The sequence below is a fragment of the Symphalangus syndactylus genome, chromosome 11, assembly GCF_028878055.3.
Source record: "Symphalangus syndactylus isolate Jambi chromosome 11, NHGRI_mSymSyn1-v2.1_pri, whole genome shotgun sequence".
In the NCBI taxonomy this organism is placed as follows: domain Eukaryota; kingdom Metazoa; phylum Chordata; class Mammalia; order Primates; family Hylobatidae; genus Symphalangus; species Symphalangus syndactylus.
In genome coordinates this window covers 95886189-95910560 of record NC_072433.2, presented here as the reverse complement: position 1 = coordinate 95910560, position 24372 = coordinate 95886189, and the positions used below count along the sequence as shown (strand labels likewise).

General features: G+C 34.4%; 1 protein-coding gene across 13 annotated transcripts in view; it reads right to left on the bottom strand.

The window, feature by feature from the left end:
- Positions 1-24372, bottom strand: part of FER (FER tyrosine kinase) — a 463830-nt gene that overhangs the window by 282383 nt on the left and 157075 nt on the right. The window contains exon 1 of one of the 13 annotated variants that reach the window (XM_055298097.2): positions 2261-3329. The exons of the other annotated variants lie outside the window; for them this stretch is intronic. Coding sequence (XP_055154072.1) covers positions 2261-2389 — 129 coding nt within the window. The 5' untranslated portion in view covers positions 2390-3329. Of the gene's footprint in view, positions 1-2260; positions 3330-24372 lie in introns of those variants that run through there. 13 annotated transcript variants of the gene reach the window in all.

Genomic DNA, 24372 nt, shown 5'->3' with positions numbered 1-24372 from the left:
TCACAGAAATGCAAACCAAAACCACAATGAGATACCATCTCACACCAGTTAGAATGGCCATCATTAAAAAGTCAGGAAACAACAGGTGCTGGAGAGGATGTGAAGACATAGGAACACTTTTACACTGTTGGTGGGACTGTAAACTAGTTCAACCATTGTGAAAGTCAGTGTAGCAATTCCTCAGGGATCTGGAACTAGAAATACCATTTGACCCAGCCATCCCATTACTGGGTATATACCCAAAGGACTATAAATCATGCTGCTATAAAGACACATGCAAATGTATGTTTATTGCGGCACTATTCACAATAGCAGAGAGTTGGAACCAACCCAAATGTCCAACAACGATAGACTGGATTAAGGAAATGTGGCACATATACACCATGGAATACTATGCAGCCATAAAAAATGATGAGTTTGCGTCCTTTGTAAGGACATGGATGAAACTGGAAATCATCATTCTCAGTAAGCTATCGCAAGAACAAAAAACCAAACACCGCATGTTCTCACTCATAGGTGGAAACTGAACAATGAGAACACATAGACACAGGAAGGGGAACATCACACTCTGGGGACTGTTGTGGGGTGGGGTGAGCGGGGAGGGTTAGCATTAGGAGATATACCTAATGCTAAATGACGAGTTAATGGGTGCAGCAAACCAACATGGCACATGTATACATATGTAACAAACCTGCACATTGTGCACATGTACCCTAAAACTTAAAGTATAATAATAATAAAATAAAAAAAGAACTATTTCAAAAATAAGAAATAAAAAGCACAAAATTGTTTTGAAAAGACAATGACGGTACATATAAAAAAATACATAGAAAAATATTAAAGAAGGATAATAAAAATATGTATCAGAGATTGAAGATTCTAATATGAAAGAAAAAAGTTAATAAAATTTAAGAGACTTCAGAACGATTTCAAAAATAAATAAAAAGCACAAAACGGTTTTGAAAAGACAATGACTGTGTATAAAAAACAGAAAAATATTAAAGAAGGATCATAAAAGATATATATCAGAGACTGAAGAGTAAAAAGAAAGCGAGACTTTTTTAAAGTTTAAAAAATTTAAGTTATGCAAGTCACTAGCTAGCTATGTGAGTCATTAATTATCTCAGGCTTCAGAGGCATTATCATATATAAAATGATAATTTGGAGAAGATGATCCCAATGGATTCAATATCCTCTAATATTTTGATAAATTTATAAACCAGATAAGCAAAACTTACGCACACAAGTAATGTTCATTATATTTACAAACAGTACTTATCCAATAATATAGGACACATATTTGGAACACCATAACCCAAATACTGGATGTAGTAATATTAAAGGAAGAATTGTGTATGTATTTCAGCTATTTTCAAAATAAAGAAAATATATAAACTTTTTTGGCATTTACAATTCTTATTTGAAGGCCAGAATTAGGTTTTCCTAATATAGTGAATCTGAAAAAAGAAAGGCTAAAAAAGAGAGGCATTAAATAAGGGACTCAATAGAATGCAGGAAATTAAGTTGCAAAATGACATATAAATATAATTCTTTACCAACACAACAGATTTAAAATAGGGCTATATTCCTATTAGTAACAGAAATTATATTTTATACATTAAAAGAGTACGGAATTAGTGTATTCCAAGTTACTAAATTAAACCATAAACACTGATTACAAAATTAGCATTGAACCATACAGCTACATATCATAATGAAAAGCTTTACCAGTTATGGTCATCAACTATTAAATACCTATGTTCAAGAAAAACATTATTATTTTCCTTTGGTGACAGACATTGAAAATAACAAGGCTAAATTGAGCTCACCAGCCAGAATAGAAACTGAAATTTGGAAAATAGAAATCTTAATATCATATTTGTTGAATATTTGAGGAGAAATATGGCTCAGTTTACCATGTTTCTCCTCAAATATTCAATAAAACTGCACTCTCTTTCACCTTCCATGTATTGAAATACTGGGAAGGACGTATTTTTCTCAAAACTGAGAGGTGAATTAAGGAAACAAATAAAATAAAATACAAATGTGAAAAGAAGCCACTTTCATTTTTTTCAATGGCTTTGGTTTAGCATCTGAGTGATAGCATTGTTCAAAAGAATTTTGTTTACCACCAGATTCGGAAGTCAAGAGAAATTATTCTTCCCATTTGAAGCAGCCGCATAAAATAGATGACCTGCTGGACTCTTAGATAATGTCTGGGCTCTAGGTAAAGCAGGCCTGTGGCAGAACTTCCCCTTACCTGATCTCTGTGGACTTCTGATGTGGAAGGCCCAGAGCTGAATATTAAAGCACATGTTTTACAGGATTGAGAGCCGAAACCAGACTCCAGCTGACCCTTACAATGAGGACATTTCATTTTCTGCTCCATCTCAAAATTTAGCTAAGAGATAGTAACAGTGGGCCCAAGGAAGTCAATTTACCAACAAACCTTCCTGTCTGAGGCAAAAGCAAGATAGAAGAGAGGTGCAAATCTGGATCTCCAATTTCATACTATCTCCCCCTGTTGGCATGGAAGTATACTGATCAGTTCCGGATTAAAGGAACAGATACAGACAACAAATGTTGCATTTTCGAGCAACAAAGAGAAAATCCTTGTATATTAAGTAAAGATACACTATCTAAGAAATAAATCTCTGTTCTACTTGATTTTTTTTTTTTTTTGAGACAGTTTCGCTCTTGTCGCCCAGGCTGGAGTGCAATGGCACGCTCTTGACTCTCTGCATCCTGTGCCTCCCGGGTTCAATTGATTATCCTGCCTCAGTCTCCTGAGAAGCTGGGATTACAGGTGCCTGCCACCATGCCTGGCTAAATTTTTTGTATTTTTAGTAGAGACGGGGTTTTACCATGTTGGCCAGGCTAGTCTCGAACGCCTGACCTCAGGTGATCCACCTGCCTCGGCCTCCCAAATCCCTCAGCTGGGATTACAGGCGTGAGCCACTGCACCTGGCCTTTGATTTTTTTAATTAGATAAACAAAATACCTGATTTTATTCCTAAGAAACATATAGAAGTCTTCTTATTTTAGGTTTTGGATCTCAAGGTCTCCGAGAATAGACCAAACTTTCAAGCACTTCTTGAAACAAAACCTTACAGACAGCTGTGCTACAAAGCTTTTCTTAATCCAATGTGTTTCAATTTTTTTATTTTTTATTGAGGTATAACTCTCCAATACTTTATAATTCTTCGTTCAAAGGTAAAGAATATAAATTATGTGCAAATGATCTCTAAGGTCTCAACAGAAATAAAAATTTTAAATTTCCTTGCCACAAGAATGTACTACACTTAACACAAAATGAAGTGGCAGGACTAGAGAGGAGGTAGAGTGTGATACTCAAAACCATAAATGTTTAATTGCAAGGTAAGGCTCCACTTTTGATAACCTATTCTAAAATAATTTGTTAATTGCTTTATAAATCCCTGCTTTATTCATTTTTTTTTAAACAAGATACTATACAACTACTAGATGCCAGGTATCATATTCAGGTATTGTACAGAACATTCTTTCTAATGGACCAAAGTTAAAGAAACTTTATGAAACCAAATAAGAAAAATAGAAAAGAGCAAGAGAGTCAAAAGTCTTACTCAGTAAAACTTTCCTGCGTCACAATTCTGACATAAACATCTCCTTCTTTAAACTCTTTGGCTCCCTTTATAATTAGATGCAATCAAAAAAAAATTTTTTAATTTTCTTGCCTCTTTGCATAATTTCCTCTGGTTTTCTTTTTTGGGTATTCACTTTTTAAATTTTATTGTCCGCAACAAGCATTCTTTATATCACGTCCATCAAAATAAATCTCATTTTGTACACTGAGAATAATTTTTATAAAATTTTATACTTAATAAACAATAATAGACAATATAGGGTAAAGAATTTCTTAGGAGCAAGCATTGTTCTCAGCATTTTAGATGGATTATCTCATTTAACTCCCCACATTAACCTTATGAAATAGTTTCTGTTATAAGCCCTAGCTTACAGATGAGAAAACTGAGGTACAGAAAGTTTAACTTGCCCAAAGTTAAATAGCCAAAAAGTAGCTGATGCCACATATTCAAATCCAAGGAACTTTGTTCCAGAAACTATGCAATTAACTATTATACTATGTTTCTTAGATTAAGTCGCCGCTCTATTTCACCAAAGGTATTCTTTTGCCAAAAAAGAGTCTCCAAAGACACATTAACAATTTATTAATTTTGTTTTTCTACTTAAGTGTTGATATATTCAGTAAACAATGCTTATAGTTTCCCAATATTCACTCCCTGCACTCATTTTTCCCTACTTGTAAACATAATTTGAATTTTATACCAGAATAAGTTTATATTTTCATTAAAATAAAATTATATTTTCCTGTATTTTACTCCCTGATTGGTTTCACTTATTTATTTTTTAAATACTCATTAAGCATTCATTAGGTGCCAGGCACTTACCCAGGCTCATAAAATCATAAAACATTAAATATTGAAGCAATTTTCAACATTAAATGAGTTGAAGTCAATGCTTACAGTCAAAGAATATAAAATCTTAAGATGCTGGATTTGTTGCTTGTTCTAGCCCAGAAAGAAGCTAATTTTGGTGTTTCTTTGTTCATCATCTGTACTCACTGGTTTTGCTCTTCACAACTAGAAAACTTTAATGTCATCTAGATACCTCACTAGGAAGACCCTCCTCTTTCAGATCATTTATAAAGACAATAATCACAACAGAAGTTGTATTAATTCCCTAGGGCTGCTGTAACACAGTACCAGAAATCGGGTGACTTAAAACAACAGAAACTTACTCTCCTATAGTTCTGGAGGCCAGAAGTCTGAAATCAAGGTGTTAGCAAGGCCATGCTCCCTCCAAAACTTCTAGGGGATAACCCTTCCTTACCTCCTATAGCTTCTGGTAGCCCCAGGCATTCCTTTGCTTGTGATAGCATAATTCCAATATCTGCCTCTGTCTTCGCATGGCTGTCTTCCCTGTATGTCAGCCTCTTTTCTCTTTTTATAAGGGCACCAGTCACACTGGATTAGAGCTCACACTAACAACTCCATATTAACAAGTTTACAACTACAGACCCTATTTCCAAATTAGGTCACATACACAGGTATTGAGTATTACAACTTGAAGATATCTTTTAGGGGCACATAATTCAAACCATAACAGATGTGATCATCAATTGCTGGGGCACCTTGCTCTTTATACTTTTCTAGTCAAAAAAACATCTATTCCTACTGTTTGATTTCTGATTTTAAACCTGTTCTTGGGCCATGCTAAAAGCCTATTTCCCATTTCAGCAGTGATTTAACATTTAGTAACCTTTGGTAAAAAACTTTGTCAATGTCTTTTCTAAAACCTAAGTAGCTTATTTTATATACCCTATTGCCTTCATAAAAAAAGACTGTTAAGAATAATTGGTCAGGTATGATTTCTTCCATTGAAATGTTCCCTATCCCCTAGGAGATTATTTTACATAAATATTTGATAACTCTACTTGTTGATATGAGTTCTAAGAGCTTGTCCAATATTCAAAAAATATTTACTTAGCCTCCCCTACATAGCAAGCACTGTACAAGGCAGAGGAAATAGTAGTAAACATAATGAAAGTGCCTACCTTCTTAGAGCTACAGTTTGAGGAACAAGCAGGGATTATAGTAGAAGACAGATAATAAAAACATACATACATACATACATACATACATACATACATACCATAATCAAATGAGTTCATACATACCAAAGTACATATATTAGTATTTAATGCATGGAAATATTTAGAACTAACCTACCACAGAGTAAATTATTAGAACTAATCTACCACAGAGTAAATTCTAACCAACAAAAAAGTAATAATTGTAATAATAGTAGAAATGGTAAAGATACTAAAGTAAGTGCTTTGCAAGAAAACGAAAAAGGCAATAGGATAAACAATGATGGCAGGGGTCAGATAGGGCCTATTACAGCTGAAGTAGTCAGAGATCTCTCAAAGAAGTATCATGTGACCTGAAATTATCAAAAGAACGCAGTCGGTCATATGAAGATCTGGTATTTTAAGTATTAAAAAGAGATAAAACATAAAGGCCCAGAGATAAGAAGAAACAGCATACCCAAAGCACAGTACGACTTCAATGGCTGCAATGTGACGGATGAGGACTGGTAGGAAATAATGAGGGGAAGTAGGCAGGGACGAGATCACGTAATTGAGTTCATGGTAGGGATTAGAATTTTATTCTAGTTATATAGGAATACCAATGGAGGGTCATAAGCAGGAGAAATATAAAATCTCATTTATACATTAAGATAACTCAAGTTATTATACAGAAAATAAAATTTACAAAGGGCAAGGGAACAAACAGGTAAACTGGCTGAAGTAGTTCAGACCTTAATTTACGGTGAATTTACTAGGATGATCACAATGGAAATGTTATCAAGAGGTCAGATTTGGAGTATACTTTGGAGGTAATATCAAGACAACTTGCTAACAGGATTTGGAAACAAGTGAACACAAGGGTGATTCCCAAGATTCTGACTTAAGCAATTGACAGAAAATACCCTTTACTAAGAAGACTGTGGGAATGGCAGGTTTGAGGGTTTTGACAAGTTAAATTTAAGATTATCAGTGTAATTCCTTTATTGTATGAAGTGATCAAAGACAATCTTTATAAATTAAGTTCACATTAAAAATGTCTTATTCATGCAAATGAACTGTCATACCTTATGTATGACACCAGATATAGCAAACAATTTAAAATATTTGTAACAAAAGCATTCTTTCTACATATTCAAAAACCAAGTTGCAGGGTGATAACTTTTGGTAGGTAGGATTAAAAAAGGCCTTCACATATAAACTTTAAAACTATATGCATTTAATTTTATTTTTAAAACATAAGGTGATAAAATACCTCAATTTCAGAAATTTGTTTTTTCTGACACTGAGCTCCACCTGCTGATAATTTCTTACCTTTAGGTATTACATAACTAAAAAGAACTAAAATATCTATGATAAGGGGACTGTAGTCTCCGAAACGAAAATACTAAAAACTCTACTTAGGAGGCATGAAGGAAACATTTTCTTTCTTTGTAGCTACCATTTATTGAACTTAGCTATATACCAGGCACTGTACTAAACATTTTTGCAAGCATTATTTCACATAACTTTCAAGACAATTCTATGAGGTTTCTATGATTGCCACTTTTAACCAGTAAGGAATCTTATCTCAGAGAGGTTATGTGATTTTTGCCTATGGTGATACATTAATAGCGCAGAGGATTTGAACTAAAGTCCCTCTGATTACACATCTGTTGGCTTAGTAACCATGCAACACTGATTGTATAAAATAGAAACTTCATTGTCAAGAAGTTTCTATTTGAGTTTGAATCTGCCACACCAATTCTGATAAAGTTCCTTAATCTCTTCAATGTTCTTGTCTGAAAGGCTGGAATAACTCCTTTGCAGGACTGTTTGCCAGTAGTAAATAAAGTATGTTATGTATCTAGCATACTGTTTAGCACACAGTAAAGAGTAATTAAGGATTAGTTCTTTTAGTAATTTTTGTTAAATGACACATTAAAATGACTTAAGATATGAGGCTTTATTGACAAATGTCAATGAATCAAATGAAGTATCTCTCAAAGAATCTTTTGGAAAATTTAAAATCTTCCATTTTAATAGCTACTAAATAAACTTGTTTAGAAAAACCCTCCCTCCAAAATAGAACATGTTTCATACAATAGCTAAATTTTCTGTACTTTTTACTCATCTCTAAAACCTATAGAAATATTGATCATCTATAAAGTCATAAAAAAATCTACAAAGTGAAATCAAGAATAACCAACTAGAATTACAAGATCCAACTCTGATTTAAAAAAAAAAAAGTAGAAATAGTAAGATATCAATGAGTAAAATGTAACATGAAAATTATAAGCAAAAGTTGAAGTTTAACATTGAAAATTACCCTTTAATCATCAGTAATATTTTTTAATCCTAAAAAGGGAAGCGATTTGAATAACTTGTGGGAGTTATAATTTCACGAATATAAAGATTATTTTTAACACAGAAATTATCTAATTATTTAAAAATACAGCTTCAAAATTTTTGAAACTCAGCTAATTAACTAATAAACCCTACCAATTTTACAGATCTAGCCTCAAACAAGTATAGAATATCTGCAATCGAGAACTCTCCTCAGAATACAATTGAGAACTCCCCACAGAATACAATTATCCATCGCATATCCAAACTTTAGCTGAGAGAAATGACACTAAGAAGGGATTGTTAAAAACACACCCAGTCCAAGGCCGGGTGCGGTGGCTCACACCTGTAATCCCAGCACTTTGGGAGGCCGAGGCGGGCAGATCATGAGGTCAGGAGATCGAGACCATACTGGCTAACACGGTGAAACCCCGTCTCTACTAAAAATACAAAAAAATTAGCTGGGCGTGGTGGCGGGGGCCTGTAGTCCCAGCTACTCAGGAGGCTGAGGCAGGAGAATGGCGTGAACCTGGGAGGCAGAGCTTGCAGTGAGCAGAGATCGCGCCACTGCACTCCAGCCTGGGCGACAGAACGAGACTCCATCTCAAAAAAAAAAAAAAAAAAAAAAAAAAAAAAAAAAAAAAAAAAAAAAAAAAAACACACACACACACCCAGTCCACCACCCATTATTCTAAATCTAGATTATATTATTGGATAAAATCAATTTAGAGACAGCTGCATTCTTAGGCCCACAAAGAACGATTTTGATGTCATGGCCTCCACTTTCACTGATGGATTCTAGATTCTGCAAGAGATGGTCTTATGAGTCTCCTTCCTACATTAGCTTTAGTGATATTGTCAAAGGCACTGCCACTATAAAAGTCAGAATTAAAGCCTCCAGTAAGAAATTCTATTAGGGCTCAATACAATGAAAAGCTTTGCTTCCCCTGCAATGTGACATGCTTTCTTTTATTTAAGAGTGTTACATGACTCTATCTCCCTTTTCATTTTGGCCCTTGGAAAGCTTAGAGACAAAATAATAGCTCTAGGGTAGTAACTATACATACATCCTATGAACTATAGTCTTCACATCCTGTTACAACTTATATTGTTCGTGGTTCTCATTTTATTTTCTATTTATATTTTCCTGAATGTTGTTGTCATTAGCTACCTCAAATACTCTGGGGAGTAAGGCAGGAAATAAATAAATGAGTAAATAAACACAAGCATGTAAATCTTTTATAAAAAGCCCTGCAATGTGAGGTTTACTTATTCAAGGAGCTATAACAGTCTTATCTCTGAACAATTTAAAACAAAAGCCTAATTACCAAGAGTTGGTGACATCACACTGCTTGGCATCTTCAGACTCCCAGACATGGTCATTCTACTGAGCTACCTTTCTTAGAGGTGATAAAGCTGAAGCTTAAAGCATCAGCTTTTTCATACTTCCTGTTAATCATTTGTTTGACTCTAAGGAAAATTAGAAGCAAACAAGAAGCTTCCCTTATGTTCTTTGGATTTTAGTTATAATCGCAAGTCACATCATACACCTACTCAGCAAGAAATCAAAGCTGTCTCTGACTTTGGGAAATGGGAAAGAGGCAACATCCCCCAAAATCACCCAAGAAATAAGGAAGAGCAGGCAAAAATTAAATATTTCTACTCAAACTGACTTATCTGAAAAAAAGTTAAATTAGACTTTCATCTTCCTGTGGAAAACACAAGACCAGTGTTTCATTGGTCTAGTGTGACTAGTCCATGCTTGTTTTACTCCCCATATACCAAATTATCTTAACTATTTACAATAATTACTCCATCACCTTAAAAGCATGGCCTATTTTAAAAATAGAAACAATGATGATTTAATTCCTCAGCACAATTTTAAAATTATAATGAGCAACCACTAAGTTAAAATGAGGCCTCTAAATCGTATGCTGTCATTACATGCTAGAAAGCACATACGTATTAATTTCTGTTGATTTAAACAGCTAGCAAAAAGACAGAATCAACGTATCTACATATCATCTTTGTATCATAGTTCTTTGGAATAAAAGAAAGCCTCGTGGATTGTCATTATTATTTTATAAAGACTGGCAATGAAATTTTCTGATTAAATACATGTTTAATACACAAAGACAATTATATGAATGAAAGATGATACAGAATACTGTATCATACTAGAAAATGCTAACTGATCAAAATATAGAAGTCTATGTTCAATTAATTTGTATTAGATATAATACAGGAATTAAATCCTGGAAAATATGGTCAAATATAATATGAAATTGATGGCAGTTACCCAAAAAGTCTATATAATTCTATTATACACAAAGGGAGAACAAAAACGAATCTCAGTAAGAGTTTTCATGATTATTTGAATTTCATCTTATGCCATCCAACCCATGAGCAAACATGACAGAGTTATCTGGCAATTTTCTTTTCTTTTTTTTTTTTTTTTGAGATGGAGTCTCGCTCTGTCGCCCAGGCTGGAGTGCAGTGGCGCAATCTCGGCTCACTGCAAGCTCCGCCTCCCGGGTTCACGCCATTCTCCTGCCTCAGCCTCTCCGAGTAGCTGGGACTACAGGCGCCCGCCACCACGCCCGGCTAATTTTTTGTATTTTTAGTAGAGACGGGTTTTCACCGTGGTCTCGATCTGCTGACCTCGTGATCCGCCGGCCTCGGCCTCCCAAAGTGCTGGGATTGCAATTTTCTTTTATAATAACACACCTATACTGGAGCCTAATAGCAAAGACTATGAATATTTTATAAGTAATAAAATTGGAAAAGGTTCACTATATCAAAAAATACAGCTATCTGTAATAATTATATAATACTGCTACCATAAGCTATATCTAAATACCCACAACAATTAACAGATAATTGAAGTAACTATATATATAATGCAAGTCTATACTCATCCAGGCCCCTCCCGATCCAATGCTACAATTAATTACATTTCAGATTTCTGTTTGGCAGGGGGTACCTAAGTTATTAAGGTAAACATCTAAATTTCCCATTTCATTTTATCTTATTAAATACCTCCTAATAAAAACTTTTGGGAATCAACAATTTGGAATGAATCAAGTAAGTATAGATAAACAAATTTTCTAAAAATTTTATACTAGGCTCTTGATGTAAAACTTGAATCAAGTATAATAATGAATTGTCCTAAGTATCTGAACCACAAATTGTATCCATATATTAGATTTTATTAAACTATAAAGCAAGAGTTTTGACACCTTTAGGTAACATTGGTTCAATAAATATTTTTATTTTAAATTCCAAATATTTTTAATTTGAGAATGCAAATATAATCAATGCCTTTTGTCTATGAATTCTTACCTTGTACAGCTCCAGTTTAAAAAAGAAACAGAGGAAAAGTTCTCAAGTCAGTAGTCAACAGAAATGGAAACCTGGAGAGTAAACCAGGAGAGAAGAGGGAAGTGGGTCATATCATAGTACCCTGTATCAAGCAGGGGAGTATGGGAAAAGTGAAAGAAGAGGGAATGAAAAGCTTTTCTTACCTCAGACCCTCTTCTTCATCTCCTTTTTCCTACTCCCTTTTTGTTTGTCCTTTCATCTGCCTCTCATTTCTGTATTTTCTTTCTCTCCTGTTCTTTACCCTTCATCTTCCTCACCTTTCTTTACTGATCTTCTTCCTTCCCTCACCTGTTTCTTCTGCTACCTTTCTTCTGACATGTATCTCCTTTTCCCTCTTTCTTAATTCTTCCTTAATGGCCTTAGCAACAAAAAACTGGAGGAAAGAAGAGTTCCCATCAAAATTAAATTTTAATTAGGACAGAGTAATTTATCCCCTTGCCAAAAAAACAAAATTCCTTTGTGGAATAAGAACAACGTTCAGGCTCCATAAAAACTGTGCCTTATTATAAAGAAACAAACAAGAGCCATTTAACTACCAGAGTTTCAGAAAGTAGCTGTTTGTTTTCTGTTTTTGTTTTGAGATGGAGTGTCAAATTTGATTGATGGGGCGATCTCGGCTCATGCATCCTCCGCCTCCCGGTTTCAAGTGATTCTCCTGCCTCAGTGTCTCGAGTAACTGGGATTACAGGTGCCACCACCACGCCTGGCTACTTTTTATATTTTTAGTAGAGACGAGATTTCGCCACGTTGGCCAGGCTGGTCTCGAACTCCTGACCTCAGGTGATGCAACTGCCTTAGCCTCCCAAAGTGCTGGGAATACAGGCATGAGCCACTGGGCTAGGCCAAAAGTAGCTATTTGTTATGACTAAGGTTCTGGAGACTCTTAGGTTAACCAAATATCTCAAAAGACAACTAAAGCTTTTTCTTACCAACTGGATTCCATCTCTACCTAACCTTCTTGGTCCTTTGTTCACTGACTTCTGAAACCAGGTGTCTTTTATAATCCATATCCTACTTTACTTCAACTCCTTCCAAGTTAAGTGCCTAACCCATATCCTCCTTGTCCTTGCTAAACCCTGTAGCCACCACCATTCCTGGCTATACCACAGAAAAGAAATGAGTTCTTCTTTCCAAAATTTCAAGAACTTTTCCCTAGCCTTCTCCTCTATTCTAAATTATTTTTTCCTATATACTTATCTTAACCTAAATTACTTTTGAAAAGGGAAGAGCTAGGCTTACACAAATTTGTGAAATGGGCTAAATTAATCTTCAGCAACTTTTCACCTTCCCTTCCAGCACTATGCCCCTCACTAGCCTGCCTATCAGAATAAAGACTACTTCAAAGTATCATTTCACATGCTCGTGCTATCTACTTTCATGCTGATTTCACCGCTCCTGCATTCCCCAAGCCCCTGAATTGAGGTACATATTAACGTCTGATGAAGCTTAACATGCTACTTCTCCAAGAGGCATTCAGAATTTAATAAGGATCTTTAAGACAAAAATCCTTTGCCCAATAGTCATTACTTTTCAACCACAAGAGGTCTGAAGAATACAACACTTTGTTATCAAAAATAATAGCGAACTATAGTTTCTCAGTAAAAGAAAGAAGAAGAGTTACATAGTCCATAGAAGAAACCTAATAATAATGGTTAGAGAGTGGGTAACAGAGAAAAGTAAGTATGGCATATATAGTTTAAAAAGCTCCTCCTTCTCCCAGATAATTCTGAAAAGATAGCCATAGAAAGCTCAACACACAAACTAACACACACACACACAGAGAGAGACAGAGAGAGAGAGAGAAGTTAAGCATGCTTTCATTTTGGTCCTATGCTAAGTTAGAACAATTTTTTTCTAAATTTTTTCATTGAAGTACAAGGTGAATATAGCAAAGTTTACAAATCAAAAGTGTGCAGGTTACAAATTTTTGCAGATTGAAAAAGTCCCTGTAACCAGAACACAGATCAAGAAACAAGTCACTGTCTATACTCTAGAAGTGTGTGTGGCCCCTTTCAGTCACTATACCCACCCTACCAAGGGGAACAACTATTCTAACTTCGAATGTCATTGATTACTTTTACCTTTTTTTGAGTTCCATATAAATGGAATCACAGAATATGTAACGTCTGGTGTCTTTTCACTTAGCATTATTTTTGAAAGATTCAGCCATACTGCTGTATGTAGTTGTAGTCTGTTCATTTTCATTACTGCGGAGTATCCCATTGGGTAAGTATCCCACAATTTATGTATTCTACTGTTGATTGACATCTGGACAGTTTCTAGCTGGGGTCATTATAAATGGTGCTCCTGTGAATATTCTTGTACATGCCTTTTTGAGAGCATATGTATGTATTTCTATTGAGTACATATGTATGTATTTCTATTGAGTACATATCCAGGAGCAGATACACTGAGTCACAGGGTGTGCACATTTCCTTCTTTAGTAGACACTGCCCAACAGGCTTTCCAAAGTAGTGGTTGTGGCTAAGATATTTTAGAGGACATAGTTCATTCTGGCCCTGCTTAAATAACACAGCATGCCAGATTTCTACTTTGCCTATCTATAAATGATACCTATGTTAGTCAAGACTATCACTCTGCATCCTTTCCTTTCTAACAGAATTATGAGCTTATTACTTTATCACACAGATTCTAGACTAATTTACCCCTTATACATTAGCTGAGTGTTTTGTTTTCGTTTGGTATTTATATACAAGGAATATGTAGAGTGAGTCACACATTTAACTAAAAACTGCAACCTAAATGCTGATGGTTTCATTTCACAACATCAAGCATATTCAAAAAAATTTATTGAGTACCTACTCTTTGCCAGGTACTGTGTTAAGCAGTAAAAGTTTATATAGAAAATAATTATAAGAGATGCAGTAGGTATAATAATAGCAAAAATGAAACCATTTGTGGATATTTACATTCTCAATACTCTCATCTACCTCTCAGACACTCCCTTTTGTTTACTGAGGTATTTGGCAAGTAGTTTAAGATTATTTTCTTTCCAGCTCAACACCCAACATTATCATAAATGATTCTTATACCCAAGGCCTCAAAGATCCTTGGATGGCTTCATCTCCAAAAGTACTCACCTAGGCTCAACTTCAGTAACTCATTCTACCATTTGTAACTTGGAACTTACCAGTCAGAATTTCTTCACCTGTAAGATTTCAGACCACACTTGATAGCTACTTACTCCAACTACACTTGTTCATAACCGAATTGATACAACCAGCCCAGGTAATACCCCCAAATTTTTTTCCCAGGCCTTCAATCCTTCTATCTTCCTTTCTTGTTTTGCTCTTCTTTCATAGTGTCATGTCTGTGATTATAACCAGTATCCATTCAGATTGGTAAGAGTTCATAGGGCCACACACAGTGGCTCACACCTGTAGTCAATCCCAGTACGTTAGAAGGTCGAGGCAGGTGGATCACCTGAGGTCAGAGTTCAAAACCAGCCTGGCCAACATGGCGAAACCCCGTCTCTACTAAAAATACAAAAATCAGCCAGGCTTGGTGGTGGGCACCTGTAATCCCAGCTACTTGAGAGGCTGAGGCATGAGAATCTCTTGAACCTGGGAGATAGAGGTTGCAGTGAGCCAAGATTGTGCCACTGCACTCCAGCCTGGGTGACAAGAGAGAGACTCTGTATCAAGAAAAAAACAAAAAAAGTCCATGGTAGGGGCCAGACAAGGTAAACCCTCCAGGCAGGTCACTTAATGAAATTTGTTGTTTAATCCTAAGCAAAAACAACAAATCTGGAGGCATCACATTACCTGACTTTAAATTATACTACAAGGCTATAGTAACTTGTATTAGTCCGTTTTCACACTGCTGATAAAGACATACCTGAGACTGGGTAATTTATAAAGAAAAAGAGGCTTTACCCACAGTTCCAAGTGGCTAAGGAGGCCTCACAATCATGGTGGAAGGCAGAAGGCAAAAGGCACTTCTTACATGGCAGCAGACAAGACAGAATGAGAGCCAAGCAAAAGAGGAAACCTTATAAAACCATCAGATCCTGTAAGAATTATTCACTATCACGAGAACAGTATGGGGGAAACTGCCCTTGTGATTCAATTATCTCCAACCAGGTACCTGCCACAACACGTGGGAATTATGGGAGCTACAATTCAAGATGAGATTTGGGTGGGGACACAGCCAAACCATATCATAACTAAAACTGCATGATACTTGTACAAATATAGACACAGATCAGTGAAATATAACAGAGAACCCAGAAATAAAGCCATCTACCTACAACCAACTGACCTTTGACAAAGTTGACAAAAATAAACAGTGAGGAAAGGCTACCCTATCCAATAAATGGTGCTCTGAAAATTGGCTAGCAATATGCAAAAGAATAAAACTAGACCCCTATCTCTCACCATATAGAAAAATTAACTCGAGATGGATTAAAGACTCAAACATAAACCTGAAACTATAAAAATTCCAGAAGAAAACCTAAGAAACTCTTAGGTTTCCAGACATTGGCCTACATGAAGAATTTATGACAACAACCCCAAAAGCAAATGAAACAAAAACAAACATAGATAAATGGGACTTAAACTAGAAAGTCTGTACACATCAAAATAAATAACAGAACAAACACACAATCTACAGGAGAAAATATTTGCAAGTTATGACTCTAACAAAGTACTAATATCCAGAATCTATAGGAAACTGAAACAACACAAGAAAAAAATGAACAACTCCATTAAAAAGTGGGCAAAGGACATGAACACACATTTCTCAAAAGAAGACATACATATGACCAAGAAATATATGAAAAAAAGCTCAACATCACTAATCATCAGAGAAATGCAAATTAAAACCACAATGAGGTATCATTTTACGCCAGTCAGAATGGCTATTTTGAAAAAGTCAAAAAAACAACAGATGTTAGTGTGGATGTGGTGAAAAGAAAACGTTATGCACTGTTGGTGGGAATGTAAATTAGTTAAACTTCTATGGAAAACAATATGGAGAATTTTTCAAAGAACTAAAAATAGAACTACTACTATTTGACCCAGTAATCCCACTACTGGGTATCTACTCAAAAGAAAAAAAAAAAAATCATTATATCAAAAAGACACCTACACTCATATGTTTATTGTAATACTCTTCACAATAGCAAAGTCATGGAATCAACCTAAATATCCACCAATAGTTGATTGGATAAAGGAAATGCGGTATATATACACTATGGAATACTATGCAGCCATAAAAAATAACGAAATAATGTCCTTTGCAGCAACTAGATGGAGCTGGAGGCCATGATCCATCATCCTAAGTGAAAAAACTCAGAAATAGAAAATCAAATACCATATGTTCTCACTTATAAGCACGAGCTAAATAATGGGTATATTGGACATAAAGCTGAAAATAATAGACACTAGGGACTCCTAAAGGGCAAAGTGGGAGGAGTGGAGGGGGTTGAAAATTACCTATGTGGTACAATGTTCACTATTTGGGTGATGGGTATACTAGAAGCCCAAACCCCACCATTATACAATATATTCATGTAACAAACCTGCATATATACCTCCTGAATCTAAAATGGAATTAAATTGTTAAACAAACCTTTTTTTAAAAAAAAAAAGTAAAAGCCTCCCAAAGAATAGAGAAATTATGCTAAGTGTGGTCAAGAAATTTGGTGTTTCGCCTGGAAGTCATAAAAAGCCACTGTATCCATTCTTGTTGGGACCACTGTAACCAGACTGGCTGATGTGAAATTTTAAAAGATAACTTTGGCTAGAGTAGAGAACAGGTTGGAAGGAAGCCACTGTAGATGATGACAGACAAGTTTAATAGTTCATTATTTTCTAATTGCATTTCTTAATCATTAGTTTCATTACCAGTGGGTTGAAAAGTTTTTAAATATTCTTACAAAAATTTATATTTAATCTATTATGAATATCTTATTCATAATCTTTGTCCATTTTTAATTGGTGCATTACTTTTTTCTAAACCAGTTTGGATGATCTACTTGTATATTTACAAACATTTATACTTTGTCACAACAGCAGCACATATTATTCCCAGTTTTTATCCTGCATTTTAATTCAGTTTATTTTCTAACATAGGAAAATGCTCACTAATATTTTCTTCTAGTAGTTTTGTGGCTTTTTAAAAATATTTGAGTATTTAATACATCTGAAATTTCCTCTTTATGTAGCACAAGTTTGAAATAAAAATTGATATTTATCCAACATAAAAAGTTTTGTTTTCCTCAAAATATTATTTTATTAATATATATGATATAAGTATATATATGATACATATATAAATACATACACATTGGAGTTTACTTCAGCAAAGTATTCTTCTCTATTAGTCTCTCCGAAGATTGTTTCTTAACTATGTGGTACCCTTCTAGCTGTTCAAATGTTTTTTTCTAACATCACCGGTATGACAGCATTAATTCAAGTTTCAAAAAGAAGGCAGATTTAAACATCTGAATTTGTTTATATTCTTCTTACAGTCCTCTGACAACATATACCACATAGTTAAATATAGAACAGAAGTGTAACTGATACTTTTTGAATGAGTTGTTTCTCCTTCCAAGGAACAAATGATTTTTTTACACAACCTTGAGAATTTTCAAGAAAACTTAGCCTCTACTCTCAAAGATCTCTAGATACATTGTGATAGAGAAAACCTCTCCTTAGTTGCAGATCACATCCTTCATCTGTGATTTGCGAAGTAAACCGATGATTTAAAAAATTAACAGTGGATTCTTAAGCTTTTAAGTATGTATAATGAGAAACAACTTTCTGCATAATACTATAATAAAATCGGATTTAAAATTCATCTGGTACCAAATGAAGCAATAAATCACAACATTCACATATTCTCTTTATAAAAACTTTCAATTAAAGAAATTAATGTCATAAAATAATTATCAAAATTCAAGACACAAGATTTTGGAGATAAAAACATATAAATCCTTCACTACATACATTGTCAAAAATCTACCCACAATTAAGCCGCCAGATAGAACATCTTCAAACATAATTGTTTTGTTTGTTTTCTAAGACAGGGTCTGCTTCTGTTGCCCAGGCCGGAGAACAGTGGTGTCATCTTGGCTCACTGCAACCTCTGCGTCCTGGGCTCAAGCCATCCTCCCACCTTAGTCTCCTGAGGACTACAGGCACGTGCCACCACACCCAGATAATTTTTTATTTTTTTGTAGATACAGGGTTTCTCCATGTTGCCCAGGCTAGTCTAGAACTCCTGAGCTCAAGCAATCCACCCACCTTGGCCTCCGAAAGTACAGAGATTACAGGCATGAGCCAGCCACCACACCTGGCCTTCAAATATAAATTTTTTTTTTTTTTTGAGACAGAATCTCACTCAGTTGCCCAGGCTAGAGTGCAATGGCGCGATCTCCACTCACTGCAAGCTCCACCCCCCGGGTTCACAGCCTTCTCCTGCCTCAGCAAATACAAATTTTAAAACAAACACTATACAGTTTAATAGAGAGATTAGCAACCAAATTGTATAGGTTAGAATGACTTTTTTCAGGTTGAAGAAAATTAAATTATTTTTAAAAATCGTAACAAAATGACTTGAACATGTTATGTGATGTTTTATATGCCAAGTAATTACTTTTGACTGATTTATTAATATTTTTTAATGAACACCCAAAAACTATTGTATAGGCAGGAAACAAGAACTATTAATCTATGAATAGAAATTTCTTTAGCAATTTCATTCCTAAGTTATTATATTTCGTTATAGCAATGTAAGGAAAGAAAAAAGGTTTTTAAAAATTGTTTTAACAGTTACTACAGCAAATTAGCCATGCATTTAAATATCTTTTATTCCTTTTTCAGGTAATTAAATTTCTCTTCAGTTTCTCAAACAATATATCTGCATTAAGCTATATCATCATAGTCCAAAGTCTTTGTTTTTTAATTAACACAAAATGAATGCCAGGTAATACTACCTCTATCAGGTAAACAGTTAATCTAAAAAAGAAAATCAAAGGAAGAAAACCTAATTCGTATATAAATAATAATGAAATTGTTCTCAATAAACTAAAATGTTTTACTACATTTAACCTTTTCTGCACGAACTTGCTTAAATCACTTAACTTTCTCTCTGCTTTCATTTTTTGTCTTTATCTGGAGTGGTATTCCAGTATTCCCAATTTTTCTCGAAAATGTACATTTGGGTGTCAATCAATTGATGTCTAAATCACGACAAAAGAAAAAAAAATCCACCGATACCGGAATACAAAGAAAAGAAAACAAACTGAAGACTGAGTGTTAAATACTGAAGCCTAAGGAATATTAATGATCAATTTCATCAGAGTATTCAGTTCTATCTGATGTTTTCTTGTTAATCGTTTGTTTATTGCAATTTTCTGCTTGCTGAATGTAGATCTAAGAGTGCAGAGACTCTGTCTACTACTCCAGGTTCTCTACATCCATGGCACATAATAGATACTTATAGAAGTTGGTTAACAGTGGCCAGGCACAGGGGCTCACTCCTATAAACCCAGCACTTTGGGAGGCCGAGGCGGGTGGATCCCTAAGTCAGGAGTTCAAGACCAGCCTGGCCAAGATGGTAAAAGCCCGTCTCTACTAAAAATACAAAAAAATTAGCTGGGTGTGGTGGCGGCACCTGTAATCCCAGCTATTCGGAAGGCTGAGCCCAAGAATTGCTTGAACCCAGGAGGTAGAGGTTTCAGTGAACCGCGATTGCGCCACTGCACTCCAGCCTGAGCGACAGAGTGAGACTCCATCTCAGAAAAAAAAAAAAAAAAAAAAAAAAAGAAGTTGGTTAATTGTGTTTAATGAGAAGGCAGAGGAGGGAGAGAAAGGTGGAAGAGACAAAAGAAGAGGGAAAAAGGAAATGGAGAAAAACGGGAAAGAAAAGGAACAAAAACCAAATGTGCATTAAGCACCTTCCTAATTGTATCTGGGGCTGTATATTGTTTTTACATTCATTCATAAATTCATCCAACAATCCTATGAAGTGTATATTATTAATTAGATTTTACTGATGAAGATATTGTAGTTTAGTGGGTGAAAATCCATCTAAAGGCAATTAAACCCAGGACAATTTGACTCCAATTCCCAAAATTTTTTCCACCCTACCCCACTGTTAGAAAGATAGCTTTTGAACAATACTGAGAGAAAGGGACCAAAGGAAATGGAAAAAACAAGTTTCAACTGGTAGAATGAATAAAATCATGATATTACATAAGATGGCAGAAAGGAGAATTGTTAAAAGGAAGCAATATGAATATCAAAAGCTGTTAATGATTTTCCATAACAGCAAATTTAAACATATATATATATACATATTATTTTAGTAATGAATAATCTTAAGATATAATTGTACTTAGGGATTTTTTTCTTTCATTCAAATTAAACTATAAAAGAAAAGTAACATTACAATAGTGGGATTACGTGCTATTTTTTATAAAAATTGCATCATGTAAAAATTTAAACACAAACTTTAATAATGTATGAGAAAGGAAAAAAGCAGACTTTTAATAAAATAGTAACACTAAAAATATTTGAAAAATTAGCTGATCAACTCTAATAATGTCGTAAAAGGGCTATTATAAAGGTAATGCATAAGTCATAAGTTAATTACATGACAGTTTTTTAAAAAATGTTTTCCAATCTATTGTGGCTAAAAGACAACAATATTTCAAGTACAGGGAAGAGTAGATCCCAAACATGCTTACCTATCACCTAAAAATTAATAGTTTGCATTTTTAAAAGGAAGGATTTATGCTTAATGAAAAAATAATACCAAGAACAGGGAAAAAAGACCAGCAAAAAAGTAAGCACACACATTAACTTGCTTCTGTGATGTTTAATCAAATAATCAAATATTAGACAATACTAGTTTACTAAGTGACAAGCACTGTTCTGCATGCTTTAAATGTATAAACTTAACTATTCCTGCAACAAACCCAAGAGTGCGTAACACAGTAATCTCATTTTACACATTGGGAAATGGGGACAGAAAAAGTCCCATAACTTGGCTTACACCCTGCACTTAATTAAGTGGTGGGGCAAAGATTCAAACCCAAGAAGTCTGGCTCTATAGCTGGGGCTCTCCCTAGAGCAAAGATTCTATCACAGCCACTGATTAGTCATTATCTCTGTAACTATTCCAGATTTTTTCACCCTGTTAGAATACCATTGCCACAATTACTTATTAATAAAGTGGGAAATATTTGATGAAAACAATTTTAACATTTAAGCCATTTTAAAAATTGAGTTACATCAATTTTAACCTGCTTTTGAAATTCTGTACCTATTCATTTCATCTATAAACATTTATTGAGTATACATATAGGTACTGCTAAACACAACTTTAAAAAATGTTTTAATGTATAAATACACACAAGTCAAAATTCAGCCAACTTTCAATTAATTATTAAATCAATTACTTATGCTCCATCTCTCCAATCAAATCCTGTAACAGCTTCTAAATCTCTTTGACCCACCTTTCCCACAAAACCCCATTACATAATAATCCTGTGGTAAGTAATCATTAAGCACTGTTGAATCCCAAGTGACTGAATAAATAAATCTGAGGAATTCTTTTTATTTGCATTAATCATAGTAGATATTTAATTCTTACCTAACTTTATCTTCTCTCTCTTTTTTTTATATCCTTCTAGGGCTAGTTCACCCCTGGCCAGTTAGTTTATGCTAAGAAATTAAGAAATTCATAATTTAAAAGAAAAGTTTGAAATATATATGTATAGTTCTTTCCAAAACCAAATGGAAAATCTAATTTTTATTTACTCCATTTTGGCGTATATATCAACTTCATATGAATATGAACACAGATAACAGTTAAAATATAAGCTAAAAAACACTTTGAAAGTTTAAGCATTGTTTTTTCTCTCCTGATACTGAAGATACTGTGGCCTAATGAAAAAGAGTGTTTCTGGCATCATCCATTGGCTAACGTGACGTGAAATGACTTCATTTGTATGAGCCAAAGAAAAATGGCTATTGATCAATGGAATCTTGACCTGAATCATTTGGAAAATGATTATAATCATAATCACCTCCTAGCTTACCTGTTTTATAAGTTAGAAATTTATATATCAAATTTATACACAGTATAACATACAACTGTAAATATACTTTAGGTGTCAGATCCATAGAAGAATTTAATAATAGTAATGGTTTATTAAGACACTGAAGTTCAGCATGGTAAAATTCATGCCACAGAAAAGCTGGAAGCAAAAATTTACTAATCTACAAAACTGAAGTATTAATGTTATAATTAATATCTATAACTGACATTGTTCTCAGATTCAGAAACTTTTCAACTATTTTGACAGTAAAATCTAAACCTATATAAGCTGAACAAAACCTAAAATATATCTTACACATAAACTACACACAATAATATTATAAGGATTTTCACTGAAGATGTTTTTACAACAAAAAGTTGAAAACCATGTAAAAATGTCACTCCCTCACTCAGAATACTCAACGGTTTCTAATTTCGCTATGAATTAGCACTGAAGTCCTACACGGGTCTGTATGACTTTATGATCTAACTGCCCATTACTTCTCAGACCCTATCTCCTATTACTTTCTCTCTCTTCAGCTACACTGGCTTCCTTTTGGTTCCTCCTTTCATCTGCTCTTCCCACTGCCTGAAATATTCTCACCCCAAGTAGTCTCATTTGCTGTCTCAGTTCTTCCAGATATCTGCACAAATGCCACTTTATCAAGGAATCCTTCCTTAACCACACTATGCATAAAAGTAACTCCTAGCACTCATTGCCTTATTGCCCCCAATCTTGCTTTTTTTGCAAAAGAATTTACCACCACATGACATACTATGTATTTATTTATTATTGACTGCCTCCTCCAATTAGAGTAAAAGGCCCATAACAGTGAAAACAAATTCTATTTTGTTCACTACTGTATCACCAAAACCTAAAATGATACCTGACACCTGACATTCAATAAATATTTGCTTTTTGAATGGATAAATGAAAAAAAACTGAAGTAACTGTACATTCACTATTATAAAATGATACCTAAGATGCATTAAGTAAAAAAGCAAGATACAGAACACTACTGTTGTATGCTCTAACATTTGTGTAAAAAGAACAGGAGGCATATCATTTACACTTGTGCTTTTATTTGCATACAACACTTCTGGAAGATTACCTCTAAGGAAGAGAACTGGGACTCTAAGAAAGGACACTTAGACCCATGTACATGTGCATGTACTACCTATCCAAAGAAATTAAGGTTTTTCCTTTACGAATAAGAAATACGTAAAATAATTCTACAGAAAATCTACAATTCATACTTAAGAACTCAGTGAATATCAATTAATTTACCTGTAAACTAAGGTACATTTTTGGAAAAACTGAAATAGAAGCTGATGTTTTTCTACAGGATTTTATAATATATAAAATATGTTTATACACATTATCTCATTTCAGTGTCACAGAAATCCTATAAGGCAAAAAAGGTATATATTCATTTCCTCCCTCTATGGAAAAGAAAATTCAGAAAGGTTAAGGAATCTTAACCACGTCTGGCTAATCTTTGTATTTTTAGTAGAGACAGGGTTTCACCATGTTGGTCAGGCTGGTCTCGAACTCCTGACCTCAAGTGATCCACGGGCCTCAGCCTCCCAAAGTGCTGGGATTACAGGCACAAACCACCACGCCTGGCCTGACAATTTTTAGCCAACAAATTAAATGTGATGTTGGTTGAAAACGTAACAAAATAGGATTTTACTGATACTGCTGCTCAATTAAGCAAAACTAAGTAACGTGCAGAGAAGAAAAATCTATGTTGTGTGTTGCTCTAGCAAAAGGGCTTAAACAAAATTTGCAATTTCAGAAACAAAGGCAATTATCATACAGACTAGCTAATTACATTAATAAAATAGAAATTCATTTTATGGTGCCATCAATTCTAGATATATCTGACATACAAGGGAGATTCTTTCAACAAAAATTATTATATGTTTTGTCCAAAGCATATATTGTCATA